At 35.5% G+C, this 17,810-nt stretch overlaps 1 protein-coding gene across 11 annotated transcripts in view; it reads right to left on the bottom strand.

Annotated features, from left to right (window-relative positions):
- The window catches only part of RBFOX1 (RNA binding fox-1 homolog 1), an 875,363-nt gene that overhangs the window by 295,851 nt on the left and 561,702 nt on the right, over nt 1–17,810 (bottom strand). For 2 of the 11 annotated variants that reach the window (XM_083800061.1, XM_083800077.1), the window contains exon 1: nt 1,520–11,732. The exons of 4 other annotated variants lie outside the window; for them this stretch is intronic. In XM_083800061.1, the coding sequence (XP_083656187.1) occupies nt 1,520–1,663 (144 nt within the window). In that variant the 5' untranslated portion in view covers nt 1,664–11,732. Of the gene's footprint in view, nt 1–1,519; nt 11,734–17,810 lie in introns of those variants that run through there. 5 more of the 11 variants (XM_083800081.1, XM_083800070.1, XM_083800083.1 and 2 more) reach the window with 4 other exon arrangements.

The following is a 17,810-nucleotide window of genomic DNA, read 5'->3' on the forward strand; positions in this document are numbered from 1 at the left end:
TCTACAGCACTCAAATTGTTGTTTGGCAAACTCAGAGGAACAATTCCACTGAAATACAGGAGTACATTTTGTATACAACCAGTGAGCATACAAATCACACTGGATCATTAAAGTTAATCTACAATTGTCATTTTGAAAACGTACCCAGAATACAGAACTACTAAGAACAGATATTTCAATTATGGCGTACATTTTATTCAAATATTAAATACATTATATTTAACTGCTGTAAATTTTAATTGCAGACATATCCCGCCCGCATACATGTATAATCTAGGGCTTTTACAAGAATCTTTCATTATACACTCCATTCTCTAAGTCAGAAATGGTTTATACTACACTACTGAAGAAAAAGCTACAGAAGGGTTTATATCCTCCAAATACTTGAGTTCTGTCCTTTCATCAGTAACACAAAGCAAATATTGTGGAAAAAAAATAAATGCTTTAAATCTATTTATATAATTTTTAGGAACAAGATATAGCAAAGAAACACTGTAAAAAAATCTTTCAGGCATTTTTAAATACAGAAATAAAGTTAGAGACTGTTTCATGGAAGTCAATATGCATATAAACTATTGCAATGGCAGTTGGATGAACTCACAGGCAAATGCTCCTATTTGTTATAATGAGCAAAAGAATTTCTTTTCCCGAAGTTCCACCAGAAAGTAACAGAATAAACAAGATTAATCATTGTTGCTTGAGAACATATTTCCATCTCAACTATGCACACCTACTAGATGACTATAACAGTAGGCTCTATTAAAAATAGAGAACTAACATACAATGATGATTTTAAATAATAACGTTATTATAACATTAAATAACTGGGTAAGAGTTATTACTAACTGGTAAGTAATTTGGGGAGGGGGAGGGGTGAAAATACTTCAGAAATAGAAGCAAATATATATATAAATGAATGCTCTAAAATGGATTTTAATCTTTTAGAAATTGGTATCATTTTGCTTATTTCAAAACATTTTTAAACCCATTCCAATACACTTCAGTGACAGAAGTATTTTAATTCTGCACAGATATAGCTTTATAATTTTTTAATGACTAAAATCAGCTTGATTTTAATCAGCAGCATGTTTCAACACAGACTTAAAATTTCTGGCTTCAAAGAAGGCTTAAACAAAATTGCCACTGGGCACATTTACATTAGAAGTATAATTTATGCTTGCAAGTGAAAAAAGAGCAGTCCTTTATGGCTGAAACTCTGCTACTGTATCCATGAGAAATGCAGTCAAAGTACTCTGTCAAATATCTATAAACAGCATCAATAAAGACATTGCAAAAAAAAAAAAAAAGAATTAAAGACATGCAAAGGCTTGAATCTCTATTAAAACATATTTTCTGCTCACTCTCACCATTCCTAGGTGCAAGCACAACATTCACTCCACACAGTGGGAGACATTTATACAGTCGATTCACACACAAAAATATCCTCACGATTACAAATCCCCCAAATGATGCTGATAAAGCAGGCACTACAGGAAAAGCAAAAGTTGAGCAAACTTACCTGCTGTAAGTACATAAAAGTCAAGGCACAGGAGAGCTGGGGACACATGCCCACATTCGGCAGTGCCACGCAGGTTGCACCCGTAAGGGGATGCTGCATGGTGTTGCTCTGAAGTCTACGTAGAACAAGTGAGGGGGCTTGCATGCAAGCACGTTTGCCCTATCTTGTCACTACAGTTTTTTCCGTCTGATTATTTAAGAAACGGTATTTCTTCAATGCCTTTTTTTCCCCCCCGGCACTAGATCCCTACATTCATTTGTCAGCTAAGGCAACTTGGTAGATCTAAACTCTGAATTTTTAAGAGAGAGGAAAAAAAAAGACACAGCCTGCAGCCTATTGATGAGCAAATGGAACTTCCTCAATGACAGAGAGCTGAAGCTTGTCTCACAACAGTAGCTGCTGACTAGTAGAGAGAGAGATTGACTCAGTGAGGCTCAGTCGGCTGGTGCTGATGCTGCACAGCTTCTCATTTGTCAAATGGGTCCTAGGGCAGGGTCTTTACCACTCACCAAAATTCAAATACTGCATTTTAAAAATCCCTGGAGAGGATCAGAAAGGAGAGAAAGTGAGCTCGCTGCATCACAGGCGTCCATGAGATCTGGGCAATTAATGTCATTGCCCAGCTGGGAACGAATGCCTGTTATGATTCTACACGCACGCATACACACACACTTGTTTTTCCTCCCAGGACCCACACCTGACATAAAAGGGGCTTTCCCCTTCCAAGAAGGGAAGTATGAAGCACAGAACGGGAAAGGGAAAGAATCTTGGCTAGTCAAGAGGATTCCAGCAAATACACAGCACAATCACTAAATGAGCTTATTTTTAAATACAAATTAATTTTATAGCCACATGTCCTTTACCATCTACTTTCCCAGAGAAACGCATAAAAGCATTACAGAGACACTGAACTATTGGTACAACCACTGCAGCAGAAACACTGGGAATGAAACAAAATGCTGTGGCACGCTGTCTTTTACTGAGGGGGAGGGGAGGGCAGCAGGCGTGGATAAAGACTGTATCTTAAATTGGACTAAAACCCATCTTATCTAAAATTACAAATTTATTTGACAGCCAGTCAATCTATTATAAAGGACTGCCCGATCGGGTTACATAGGAAAATTACATTTGCAACTTTCAGCATTTAATGTTTACTTTTTACTTTGAGAGTGATACCTCAAATTAGTATTCTACTCTTGCAGGATTCACACCCCCCTCCCCCCCCCTTTTATTTTATGGAGTAATAATTATTCATTAGTAGATCTAGTTAGTCTTTATGTAATAAAGTAGGATGTGACCTGCAAATCAAATAATTTATATTACAACTTGTCCTTGAAGTCCTATATTACAAGTCTTTTTTTTCCTCCTGGATACAACTCAAGTATAGCAGAAAATACTACTATTTTTAATTAGAATTTGACAAATGAATGAAATATTATTTCTTTGGGAAAGAAGGTCAATCCTCAAAGCAACACCTGAGGTTTTGAAGGAGTTCGTTTTAAAAAAACTCTGCAGAAGATTTTAAAATTACCGATGTTATAGGATATCTAACTCCCACAGAGCACATCTTATACCAAGAGTTAACATTAACAACAATAAATAACCCACATAAAATAGAAACCTTTTTCAGAAACAGAGTAACTGGTTGGATTTTGAAAACTACCCTTAGAAATAAAGAAAAGCTCCCGCTTAACTGGAAACAGATACAAAGCATGTCACTGTAACTCAGGCGCTGTATTAAAAAAATATTTTTTCATTTTACATGTGCGCACACATACCTGCACCCACACAAGCTTCAGAGACTGATTTAGATCCACTAAATCCTCTTCATGCAAAACCAAAAAATTTCCAGCAAAATTAGTTATTTTCTTTTTCTTTCTCAAAAGCAGTCAGTGCAACAAAAATAATGTATTTAAAACACTCAGCAATCGCTACCAAAACAATAAATGCACAAACTTAGAATACAGGGATTGTTTTTGGCTTAGGAAACATCCATGCTTTTGCAGTTTATCATGAACTGATCTACTAGAACAGCCCAGATATAGAACAGCACAAATTACTTTATCACCAAAAAAAAAAAAAAAGCGCACCACACAGCAAGACAAAGCAAGAAGAAGGAGAAATGAACTCTCTCTATGCCCTTTCTCTTTTTTTCATTCTTACTCTCTGCCTTAAGCAGTCTCCTGTTCTGACAGGAGTATGTCATGCTTTTCTTCATTCTTTTTTTTTTTTTTTTCCCTCCTAGCACAGAAAGCCTGTTATTCTGTTATTCTGCAAATGCCCTAAGCTGGTAGAGTTTTCCCTTCAGCTCATTTTCATATGAAATACCATAAATAATACATGGTAATTTAATAAGACCTTATCAGAATGTTTAATGAAAAACAAATACGTTATGTAAGGAGGCAGATAACCAACTCATTCTACATTATGTCAAAATCAAAGGCAACATGTTTCCCAGCCAAACAGTTTGGAACCATATAAGTCGATCCAATTTCCCAAAGTGAAGTTCTGGAACATGGTGATGGGTCAAGCAGTTTCTTCTGTCTATTGCACTGCTTTACAGATAAGAGGACATCCATAAAACAGATTAAACTCTTAAAAGCAGCACATTGAACAATTATTTCAAGGCAATTTAGTACTGTGAATGTAGCTAATATTAATTTTAAGATTAAATTACTCATTGGACTTTTATTCTTAATTTTCATGTTTGAAAACAAGAAAAATATGAGCCACAAATATTATGAATAGTTTGTATTTCTCTCTTCATATTATTAAAGCAATAACATCAATGTTTTAACTATTAAGTATCCAAATTGCCTATACATGTGCATTTATGTAGAGAAATGCTAAACATAGATAATTCAGTACTGTAAGAGATCTAAAAGAGATATAATTCTTTAGCCTGATATGATGCCCTACTGCAGTGGATACAGGGGAAGTCCTTAACAACTTTCACCCCTTCAAGGACAACTTTCCATTTTGTCTAAGAGGATAAAGGTTTAAAAAGTGCTTTATTTTTTAAAAAAATACATTTTTTATTTTTATAAAAATAAAGCATATATCACTTCTTTAAAGCCATTTCTTTTACTATACACAGTCCTCCACCAAACCCAATATAAAAATAAACACATATGAAGTTATGGCTATATATATACAGTAAGTACGACCACAAATTTGCCAGAGCTACACGAATGACTGTACACAATCTGACTCTTTGGCGTTATGCACAGTGCAGATATCACTACCACTACTATATAATTTTACAGAACAGCATATGTCCCATCAGTATCTCATCAGCAAATTATTCATACTTCATTTTTCCCTTATCCTACAAAAAAGCCATGTGTGCAATTGTAAAGCCTTCCCTACACCATATGACATCTTCCAGTTGCCTCAATGGTGCTCTGTTTGGATCACACTGGATTCAGTAACTGAACTGTATTTTATGCCTCACCCAGTAGCTGATATTATCAATTAGCTACCGATTAACAATCACAAACCTTTCCCAAAAAAGGAGGCTACCAATCTACAAAATCCAGATCAGCCTTTGTGGAAGTTCAATTAGAAAAGCAGATTAAAAGTTCTTCTGCAGTGATTGCACTACACCACTGCGAGATGCAACACTTTTCCAACCTGTCTGGATTGTCAGTGTCATAGCATATGGCAGAGCAGAGCTCAGTTAGGTACCCTCTCCCTACACCCAATGAGACTGCCATTTAAAAATTAATGAAAAAGTGCTGATCGATCTTGAAAATGCAAATAAAAACAGGATACCAAAGAATTTCTGAAACAAAGCACTAAGGACCAACAGTATTTCTAAGATGCCTGCAGAACAAATACAAAACCATTCTTTTGTTTACAGTGCATTTGTAAATAGCACATTCCATTTACAATCATTCAATTTGCTGTGATCTGGTAGCCAACTTCTGCTTCTCAGAAATTCCCAAATTTCACATTTACAAAATTTAAACCTCAAATTCAACCTTTAGAGTTATCACAGCAGACTGCCTAGTCAGTCTAGACCTTCACTATCAAGTAAAGAGATCTGAAGGAGATCACCTGTAAGACCACACACCGTTCACATTTCAATCTCATCTCAGGAACTTATATTAACCAGTTTACGCATACCGAATGTATAAAGCATTATGAGATTGAACATCTCCAGACTTCGAGCACTTATAACAATTTGAACCTCATATTGCATTATCCATGCAACACATGTCTTTCTCCACTTTATAAAACGGTTGATGTGGTACAGAAGTAATCCTGGCAAGTGGTATAGAAGCTAAGAATAGTGCAGTGCTTCCTCTAAACGCTCCTTTCCTAACGTCACATTAAAATAGCCCCCAGGACTTGAGAGCAGGAAGGGAAGCATATTATGAGCTTAAAAATAAAATGCTTCATTAGTATATTTTGACAAATTATTAGCAATCATTAATAGCCTTGTCTTCCTTATCCACACAATACTCTCCTTCCTTATATATGTTATGATTATTTTTATCAACTAGGGAAATGTTGATTTGTCTTTTTGAAAAAAAAAAAAATTTCCATCTACTCTTTTCAATTAATGGGTGATTCTACCATACTTCCATTGATATTATCTTGTAATCAAAATCCCTATTTCTATTTTAAGGTTTTCCTTATGATTGCTCTTCTTTACTAAGTCTTTGCATAAAGATCAAGACTTTACAGAGGCTCGCACCTACCTCAGACAAATAAGAATCACTAATTTTGTTTCTCTTAAGCACTATGCTGTGTCCGCTGACTTCTCCAGTGTTTCATACCCAATGTCTACATAGACACTGTAGCACGCTTAACCTTTTCAGCACCACTTAGCATGCATTTATTTAGCATTCAGTACTGTCTGCACACATTTTTCACAACATAAAAAAAGCCAAGAGCCTTTAGTCATGCTAGAGTGTTCACATATGGAAGGGAAAAAAAAAATAAAGTCACAAAATAAATATAAAATAATCATGTTTATCCCTTAAAGAGTTAGAGACCCGTCCAAACAGAAGATGTATGTTCCTTGACACGTCTTATTTTCCTAGCTGACAGTACCTAGCTATTCCCTAGAGTAAGGGGGAAAGAGGTGGGCAGGAGAAAGGGTGAAAAGGCCTAAAAACCTGATCCTGATTTAATTTTGTGCGAGTTTACGTCAGCGAAACTCCTCTGAATTGCATGGATTGACACAGGACACTTCGGTGCTGAAGCCCGGTCGGTGTTGAAGCCGGAGCCCTCTTTCTGACACCCCGGGTGCTGTCGGCCCCCCCCCCGCGGGGTTTTCTCTGCCGGCGATCCCCGCACAACTATACCAGCAACTCCATCTAGTGGGGACGCAGGTTATACCAGCCTCCGCTTAAACCCGTTCCTCAAACGAAAAGGAGCTGTACTCTGCTATGCAATTTGCATAGTAAATAATTTACTTTTTTTCCTACCTTTTATGTTATCAGGAGACTTGTGTCTCAAAAACATATGCCTATGCCAAGCCGCGACTGGGCACTGAAGACACAGGATGAGGCTCCAAAGCATCTTAAATTACTTTGGGACCTCCGTCTTCCTGCTTCTCTTCCCACTGCGTGTTCCCAAGCACTTTTTAGGCTACCATTGGACAAATGACTCAGTTGACAGACAAATGGAAAGACATTATGGCTGATAGCTGAAGTAGCAAAAGCTTTCAGAAAGCACTCATCACCTAATGGCACAAGCATCAGGGCTGGAACAGAGGGACTGCATGATGCAGAGCAGAAAGCAAGGAGTCAGCCATCCCGATTTAGGAAAGCTTAAGGTGATATGCAATTACATTTTGGGAGGGAAAAAAGCTTTATCTAAGCTTGTCTTGGTGAAACACACTTAGAAACAGGGAAAGAAACAGACACAACCAATAGAAATCAGGTCAGCAAATTATTTTCACAATCCGACTTTACTTCATCTAGCATACAGGTACTAAGAACACATCTTTGTTTCATTTTCAGAAGCATGGGCTGCCCTCACTCCCCACACATTACTGTCACAACATGAAATAAACCCTTTCACACAGACATATATAGAGGTTCTTTAAAAGACAATGATTCAAGCCTGCTTCACAACAGAATAAATTTGATGAACGTGTCCAACTATAATTACCATTTTGATTATTCTTAATATCTGAATGCTGGCAAGGAGACATTAGTGACACATGTAGTACTGCCATATAATATTCTTTTCAAAGTCCCAGAAGAAAATACATAACAATATGACCCTTAGAAAATTAAGTGCTTTATTAAATTCAGATTTTTTTTTTAAATTGTAATATGAGAAAAGGTATTAATCATAGAAATTTGAGCTTACATCTCAAGTATGTAGAAGGGGAAGTTTACAAACCATTTATGGAAAAATAAGAAGTCTACAGTTTTATCTAAAGTTAGGAAGCCTACCTGTGCCTGCTGTCACTGTAGACCTAGTTAAAAATCAGGCAGGAGAAAATAAGAAGTACAGACATAAGGTATTTCACCCAAGTTTGTTTCTCTACAAAATTCTGTTTCCTTCTTTTAAACGGACACAGCACTGGCAGAACTATGATTTATATTTTCTCTACTTTATTTTGAATAGACTTAAATCTTCATACAAATTTATTAATCAAAAAACACTATTGCCCTGATTTTTGCCTCTTCATTTACACCATCACATCTCACACTCTGGTGCTGTTATGGCATCAGAAAAAAAAAAAAGTGAGAAGCAGCAATAGCATGTGAATTTAGAGCTTGTTTTCATGCCATAGTAATGAAAGAGGGAAAAAACACCATATGTGATTATAAGTATAGCAAGAGGTATAAGTATAGTAAGCAAGATGGGTTTATGCTGCCCTAAGTTATTTTTTTTCCCATGAGACTAATAATCTTAAAAATAAATAAATAAAAGAATGTCAAATCTCAGAAAGAGAATAAATGACAGATTAATTATGCTATTATGTAAAGGTCATATCTTTTCTTTGTAGGAATTAAATTAACTGGACATCAGTGCAGTTTCCTTCTACAATGAAATCACTTCTTTTTATTATTCTGTCTATGGCTGGGTTTTTCTCATATATTCTACCTGAATCTAAATCCACCAGACTTAGTCCACAATGCAGGAGCTCATTTTAATGTGTAACAACTAAATATTAACATGCTCATATATCAAACCAACAAATCCTCCATTAACTGCAGTTGAGTCTCTAAGTCTTCATTTCCCATGACCTTTACCTACAGTTTACAGCCTACCCAACTCTCACAGGTATGTTCTCTCTCCAACACAATGTACAATACCTCCACAGCTCTCTGGGGGAGTCTATTTATCCTCATATCTACCAGCAAACCTCAGAACGCTCCTCAGCATTTTGACACTACCCCATAAGATGAGCTAAGTCAGTTTCAACTGACTCTGTAACTCTTCAAAATCTAGACCTTCACCTCTAATTTCTTCTTGTGGTTTTTCAATTCCACTTTCAACAAAACGTCTTAAAATCCTTATAGTCAGGATTGAACCAGCTTGTTAAATACTCATCTCCATCTAAAGGGAGATGGATGCAGTTTAGGATAACTAAAAGTATCTTCGAGCTTTGAGCTTTAGTTGATACAGAAGCACATTCAAGGCTTCCCAAAAGAGCCAGCTATACACTCTTCAAAAGACAATTCCAGCAGAAAGATGTTAGATGCCACAACCTAATCTCACTGCAATGCCAGAAGAACAGGGATTTGTTGGAGCTTAAGAGTTTGAGTTCTATAGCACCCTTGCAGAACTACATGTTTTGGCACACAGGCAGCTTTGCATATGAAACTGATACAAAGCTGTCTCTGTGAGCCTTCTTATGTCCCTGCTTCAGGCCTTCACAAGTACTGTGTGAGAAAGTTCAATTTTATACACAGAGTCAATGTATTTCATGTCTTTTTATCCAGTTTATTCTACCTGCTGGTTTTGAAACAGGCAGTCACTTCTTTTCTAACAGTTCTTTTCCTGGACCTTTCTGGGATCCTGTCCTCCCCATAACACCTTTCCAATTGCTTCATTAGTGTAACCTCTATCTGGACTGTTCACAAGTACAGAATCAGTTCCCTCCTCTTCCTGCTCTTTAATTGGTACTTTTTATCTTTCTCTACCTCAATTGACACATTCAACATCTGAGTCATCCTTTTCCTCAGCTAATAACTAGAGTCTACAAGTTCCTCTACAACATTCTCTACAAGTTATTTGTTTTCATCAAAACTAATCAACTCTCTCTCATTGTGGTGGCCATCATTCACCTCTTCTACTTGTCATTCCTTCCTCTCTTCTTTTATTCATTGAAATCCACGCTGATACTATTGAATTAACTCTTCTTTTTCCCTCTGCTGCTTTGCACTATCACCACTTCGTTTCCTGCCTGCATAAAGTTCAAGTTCCTTGTGGGTCCCTTCCAACTCGAGATATTCTATGAGTCTGTAACAAGCAACAAGGAGCACTTGCATGTTGTCCAACCTCCCTCTAATTCCCAAGAACCTTTTAGACATGATAGACATGAATACCCTTAAAAAGAAAAAACGTACATGAAACTTGTTCATTCTCATGATGTTTGAGAATTTTAGAGTCAAGTTGTTTTTTGCCTTTTTTTTTTTAATGAGAAAACATTAGCTGCAAGTTACAAGGAACAAAACCTCAGAAATAGACTCGTATTTTTCTTTTTCACTTGATATTCACAAATATTCTCCCACCCTATTATCTCCTTCACATTCAAGCACTTTGAAGAAAGTATCATTTTAGCAAAATGCTCTGTGGATTTTTTGCACACAAACCATCTTTTCTCATTCTTTTTCTTGAATTATATTAGTCCTGTTGAAAATTGTACCATTAAGACACTGATGGTGTTGTTATACCTTGAAGTTTTGTAATTCAGGCATGAACTATAAAATTTCAAATTTAAACCTAGCAACATAGAATTTTTATGACTAAAATAAGTATATATATAACAAACATTTGAATCACAGAAACTGTCACAAAAAATGAAAGAAAACAAGTTAAAACCAGATTTTTTAACTAAGTCTGAAGTCGTTTGCTGTTTATCGTTTTTTAAGTAGTGCCACAAGAAACTCTCAGATTAAACATAAATCAGAAATACACTAGGCAAAGAGGTGTCATGTTTTGATTATGACCATATAGAAGCTTAGGAACATATTCTGTCATAGCCTTTGACTTTTGCCAGCTAAGTATACATTGCTTTGTGTTCTCACTACAGTATCAAAAATGTATTATCTAAATTCAAACTTTTTTGTTAAAACCACATAACATAAAACCATGAACCAAAAGGCACAGGAAAGATCTAAAATGCAGTTAAGAACAACTGCTTTTTACTTGAATATACTTTTTTTGTAAACCTAAATGATACATAAAACTCAGCTACTCGAAAGCTCTAACAGTCAGAGAAATTATCAATGAGGTCAAGTAAGACGTATTTACAAAGAGGGTTGACATACAGTGCTAAACACATTCTCAGAAACAATATGAAAGCATACAAAGTATTACCCGATGTCTTGCAGTGCTTCCCAGTACAGCATCCAACCACTCATGTACATGGAGAAGGCATTAAACATTTTCGTCCCAACTTAAACCTCCAACCTAGCATTTTCTAGCTTCAGCCACAAAACCAAACTTTTACACTATGAAAGGCCTCTGTTTCTACATCCCAAGAACTGAAAAGGAGTAGAAATGTTACTATTTTTAGGCCAGATAGCTAAGCTAAAGCTAACATAGGCAACCTTGTGCCTTCCTCTCAATAGTGCTGACTGAGCAGACATGTTTCCATAAGTATTTGGGAGGCAGTAGACCAGTGATCTTCTCCAAAACACGTTCTACTACAGGGTAACAAGGCAGAACATCAAACATACATCAAACATAAGTTGTTAGCTAGCAAAAACAGTGTTTATATGAAGGAATGGGACTGACAGCATAGCTGCTGACATTTGTTTGAAGTGGTCACTCAAAGCAATGCAAAGCCAAGAGTTTACCAGTAACAGTTTCTACTTTCTCTAAGTTATGGCGGTATACCCACCAATTGCATACATCAAACAAAAAGCATCATCCTGTGTATGTCTTGTAATTTATTACAGAGGTAAAGGTAATTAAAAAATAACTACATGAAAGTAGTCATATTATTAACATCAGATTCTAATATGTTTTTCCTTATAACTAAGCACAACATACTAAATGTTTTCTAATGCCATCATGTATTTGCATCGGCTCTGACCTGTAGGGAGTGGCTCTCAAAATGACCCCCTTAGATGAATGCAAACCATTGCCCTCCCTCCTGAGTTTGCTCCCATGGGCACCTCCTGTGATGAAGATACGTCTGCTGCGGGAAACAAGCCAAGACCAGCTGCAAATTTCTTCCAGTCATCAAGTGCTAGTGTCAGGACTTGGTCAGCGGAAACCAGGTGACCCACACACAAAAGGTTTTTCAACTAATTACAAGTGGTTAGTGCCACACGCACCACATCTCACTGTGCACCCAACAACCTTCCTGAGACAATTTCAACCCATATTAAGATACTGTACTGTATCAGCTGCATTATGTTTGTAATAGATACAGTTTAAATATTTGACCCTTCATTTTTTCTAGAAAGCAATATTATTGGTACCGAAGTTGCATTCCTTAGTTCTGACAAGAAACACTGCTGAGGTATAAAAATCTTACACGTCAATAAAAAGGTAAAAATCTTAAATACTAGAATCATCTCAACTGGAATACAGAACAGTTAAGAACAAGACCAGGTGCAACTACACACTAGTCAACTACAGTTATTGCAACTTCCATTTCTCACAGATGAAACAAAAAAGCAAAAACATGAACGCAAGACAGACTAAAATCAGCAGCTAGACTACAAACAAGAGCAAGTTAAGAATCTGTAGTATTGTTCCACTCTCCATTTATTATGGACCAAACACACAGAAACTAGTAGAAGTCTGAACACTCAATGAATACAGTCATGGGCTCTCTCAACCCAAAACACCTGCAGCAACCCAGATTAAGTTATTGGTAATATTTTTCTCAAAAACATCCCCCCCCCCCCCTTCTTTTTAAACCGTTCTTATCTCAACCCACGAGTTCTTGCACTTTTCTTTCCAATTTTCTCCCCCACGCCACTGTGGGGAAATCAGCGAGCAGCTGTGTGGCATTCAGCTGCCTGTTGAGTTCACCTGCAATAACTTCTTAGCTAAACCTCTCAAATTTTAAATGTTAATAGTTTTACCACCACAATATGTTTAAGGAAAAAAAAAAAAGTGCTACTTATGGTATGCTACCACTGTTGCTTCTATACCGCAATCCTTAATGGACATAGCCATCATATTTTCTTAAAAAAAAAAAAAAAAAGTAAAGAGGTAGCTGTTCTGAAGCAAAACGCAAAACATTCTAGCGAAACTAAAACCAAAACAGAGGAATAAAGTGTTATACTAATAGTAAGACAAACAAGTATTAATACTCATTAATATTCAGCCTCTGAAATTCTGTATCATTACTCTGGAAATAACTTTCATACTCGGGTATGAATCAACTGAACTTTCTCTGTACAGGCAAAGAAAATAGAATCATAGAATCATTATGGTTGGAAAAAACCTCCAAGATCATCTAGTCCAGCCATCCCCCTACCACCAATGTCACCCACTAAACCATGTCCCTAAGCACCATGTCCAACCTTTCCTTAAACACCCCCAGGGACGGTGACTCCACCACCTCCCTGAGCAATCCGTTCCAATGCCTGACTGCTCTTTCTGAGAAGAAATGTCTCCTCATTTCATCTAATTTTGTTGTTATGCAACATTTAAAGTACCTTCACACTTATTTTCTACTGTCTGTGGGGAAGTGAAATACAAGGAATAATATCTTTTTGTGGGGGATGAACATTGTAGTTTATCTTCTTTATCTGTTGTAATTTTAAATTTAGTATTTGCTAATATACTTCCAAGTATTGTGATATATAGTATGAAAAATAAAAATGACAAATACATTTAATATAATGAATTTATGGATTTCAAAGAATCTAATATTTGACTGCTTTAGTACCACTACCCCCCCCCAAAAAAAAAAAAAAAAGTCTTACATCTATTTTCTTCACTGTAAGTTTAAAAAATGAATTTGCACAAATATATTAGATGTTTTCCACACCTACTGTGGTGTGGATATATAGACAGTTGTAGTTAGGACTTGGGAGATTTTCCTTTCCATTCTGTGACAAAAAGAAAAATGTGATTAAGTAATCCTCAATATGATGGCAACTATGACCTTTGAATTCCACTTCAAATCTAGCTATTATGTTACTAAAATAATATGGTACAGAACGGATACTGTTTTGCTAATATGATATATAGACTTGTAATAGGAATTTCAAACTTACAACTAAATTACAGATATGCCAACTATGATATATTTTTATGTGCATGTGGCATAATATTTCATAACATGCTACAGCATTTTTTTCCTTAGATGTACAAGAAAAATGAAGAAAAAAATAACAAAATATTCAAGTATTCAAGTTGAATATGTCAGTGCTTGCAACCTGAGTTGATTTTTTACACCAGTTGCCTTAAGAGGGAAGCATTAAAAACTTAAAAAAATCTTGCAGAGGTATGAAAAGGCATTCAGTTAAACAAACAGAAGCAAGTTAGATGGATTATTATTTGATTTTATATTAACAAGAAGTTGAAAAGAAGAAGTTGGAAAAGAAACTACAAAAAAAAAAAAGCTTTATTTCTGAATACAGTGCTCCAAATATTAGCTTGTTTATGCAAATCAAGTTATGTTGCTTTTGTTGTGTAGGTAAATTTTGAAAAACAAAATGATACTTTCTTTCAAAAAATAAGCTATTAAATACTGAGAATGTGCACCATGGTACTAAAAGCTGGGCCTTCTGCTAACCTTTGGTAATGATTATGTGAAAGAAAACAAAGATATGAGACATCAACTTAAAATAATACAAATTACATTTTTAGTGTAACCAAGGAAAATAAAACATCTGCTTCCTGGAAAAAAAAAATAGTACAAAGAACCACTCACCCACATAGTTCCTATCATGTACACAGAGTTTGCGTGATTAAGAGTGGATGCATTGCCTGACTGCTTCACGAAGCTACAAATCCTGCTCATATCCCTATTCAGCAAACAGGTAAGTACACTTTTCTTTGAAAAGATGCTCAAGACCCACAGAAGGGCATATTTTGACAGTTCTCTAAGTCTGCACCTTTAAGATCACAACCCTGCTAAACTGCAATGCTTCCTGCTAAACAGCTCATTCTACTGTCTCCCTGTTTGTGGGTTGCAAATTGATGTCTCCACAAAACATTATAACAAAGATTTAAGTTTATATTTTGTAACTTTGGTTCCTGTTAACTAAAACATTAAACTCAAAAACACAATACTTGCATGACATTGGAAATGACCATTAAGCATTCCTTGAAATTACAATATGAAGTTCTTAAACAGAATATTCTGTAAGCCACACAATTTACTGTTATCCTCAGGGGAGATACAAGGATCTGAAGAAGGTGCAAAACCCGTCTCTTGTAACTTACCTAAATTTGTCTGTAAGTGACATATTATAGAGGACTTATAAAAATATTACTTTTTCATTTCCTTTTCAGGCAGGTTCCTGAAGGGAGGTAAAGTAACTGCCAAGTCCCCTTTAGCCCCACTGAAAGAAACATACAGATGTCACATGGCTGTATCACAAGTGTGTGCTGTGCTAAAATTTCATTCAACAGCAATAATATAATAGCATCTTCTGCTGGTAGAATGACTTACACTTGCATTCTGATTCAGTACAGAGATATATTTGTCAATAGATCAGCTTTTAATCTATTAACCTGCAAGGAAATTTTTTTAAAAAAAGCAATTATCTCTGACTACAAATTCTTTCAAAAAAATGTGATATGGTTAAATTACATATGTAATCTTACTCCTTGCTTTCATCTTGTATCACTACAAGCTTTTAACACACTGTAAACTACAACCAGAGATAATTTTTTCCTCCATTGAAATGCTGGCTCCTTGCAATTTCAAAAATTAAAATATCAATTCATTAACTCTAAAATTAGGAGAAGAAATACATCCCGTTTTTAACATAAAATTTCAAAGACTTATGCAAGCATGACCTTGGCCATGTTTACTGGGGATAATGTCATTCCCTCTAAGAAAAATTTCTAGGACAGAAACTTATTAGAAAATTGGATTTACATCTAAATGGAAGTCTTCTGCACCACAGTACCCATATGCTCACATGCTGCCAGGTCATCCATTTTGCATGGAAGATTCCCACCTACTAAACCGTCAGTTTATTGAAATATTTTAAAATAAAGGCTTGCAGAATGAAATAAAAACTTGTTTAAAAATATTTTAATAAAAACCCACTCCTTAATTTGAGTATTTTCTGCGTTGGAGGAAATAAAATAGTAACAGGAAAACAGAACCAAATGCTCCCATTTTTTTCTAGTTAAATATGTTCTGCACATGCAAGGTATCATCTAACTAGACTAGTTTTTGATTTCGAGATCAGAGATTTGCTTGAATAAAATAGCAATTGATGCGACCAGTAAGTAACCATACATCCTGACTCACAGATGTTTTCCAGTAACTACAGGGCATTTCTGTTCTGTTCCCCGTTGCTTACTGTACACACAGTTCCAAACCTAAACTTACCCTGGATCCAGGATTAATTACTGGCTCTGAGAATCTGAGGTGCCTCAGATAGAGTTGCCACTGCCAACAGTCCAACGTGGTGAGAACATGTCCATATGTGGTGCTTTAGAGCACAAACACCTATTCCTAACATCTCCAGAAAAAGCTGTTCTTTAATAACCTCTTCTTGTTATCTGTTGACTATATCTGTGTTACATAAACAAATATATTCTAAAGTCATAAGTTACAGAGTCACAATGCAGCACATACAGTGTATGCTGCCACATGTACCTTTTTTCAATGCTTTGATTTCATGATATCAATAAAAATGAGACCTGTCGCCTTCTGATGTTTAGCATGCAGTTCAGTATCAAGCCACACAAAGAAGTAAACTTTCATTTCATTCATGTCAACAAAAGTGTATTTTGAAAGAAATCCATTTTTCATTCCTTCATTTCTTCTATCCTTGAGTAAGGAGAAAAAGTTTTCCCAAAGCAAGATAACTGACTCTTCTATGGTCACATATTTGTTACAGACCTGGCAGTTGTTTTCAGCTTTTTTAAAAATATTAAAATTAGGAAGCAACATTCTTTAATATTAACAGATCAGAGCAGTAGATATTGTGATATCAATAATCCAGTTGATAAAGGAAGATTTAATTATGAATTGCACATAATGTGCAGGACTTGTGCCAAAAGCCTAGTAATCTGTTTTGCTGAGTCTTCTATTTCAAGAAAAAAAAAAATAATCCCTGGAATTCTTAGATTGAACCATGAAAATGCCTCAAACATTTATCTTTTTCTTCCAAACAACTGTGAAACGCAGCTCAACTGAATATAGTGCAGTTCTAACTTGCAAGTCAATTAAGACTTACAAAATGATAAATAAAATATTCAGTAATGTGCTCTTGGTGTGACTGAATAAGGCATCTGGATAAAATTGAGACCTATAGGAGAACACTAAATCATTTTAAACACATGCATGAACTTTAGAATGATGCTGTCATCAAATTATTTATATTCTAGTCATACAAAAGCACGATATATTTTAGGTCTTTTTGGCAAAACAAAAGCTTAAAAGAAGTAAAATCAAGTAGCTGCATGCTTTAATGCAGGATTTATTAGTTCACATTTTCCCCTGTGTCTCTATTTCTCCCAATTTCAACTGTATTTTTGTTATTTTAGCTTTATACTGTGTGGTACATTTGTTTCACTATATACTAACTGATGAGCAATTTGAACTCATGCAAAAGTGGATATACCAGAGAAAACTTATCTTCACAGAATCATCAAACTAAACAAGAACAAGACCCAAAGAAACGTAGTATGAAAGCTCAGTTACATACTTTTTAGACAAAAATATCTTTACCACTTTAATGCTTATCTGAATTAACAATGCTATACAACAGTTAATAGCAAGAAGGAAACTATTTCCCACGGTAAGACATACATTGTCTTCCGTCATATTTTTTTTCAGTCCTCCTCCTGTATAAATACATGTAAATATTCGCCATACAAATACACATGCACGAGAAGGTATTTCCTTGTTTTCCAGAGAAAATGCAAAATTTAGAGTATTTTATATGGTCTAAAAATAAAAAAATAAAAAAATATATTAAATCATGACATTCTT

This window comes from Anser anser (genome assembly GCF_964211835.1).
Source record: "Anser anser genome assembly, chromosome: 15".
In the NCBI taxonomy this organism is placed as follows: domain Eukaryota; kingdom Metazoa; phylum Chordata; class Aves; order Anseriformes; family Anatidae; genus Anser; species Anser anser.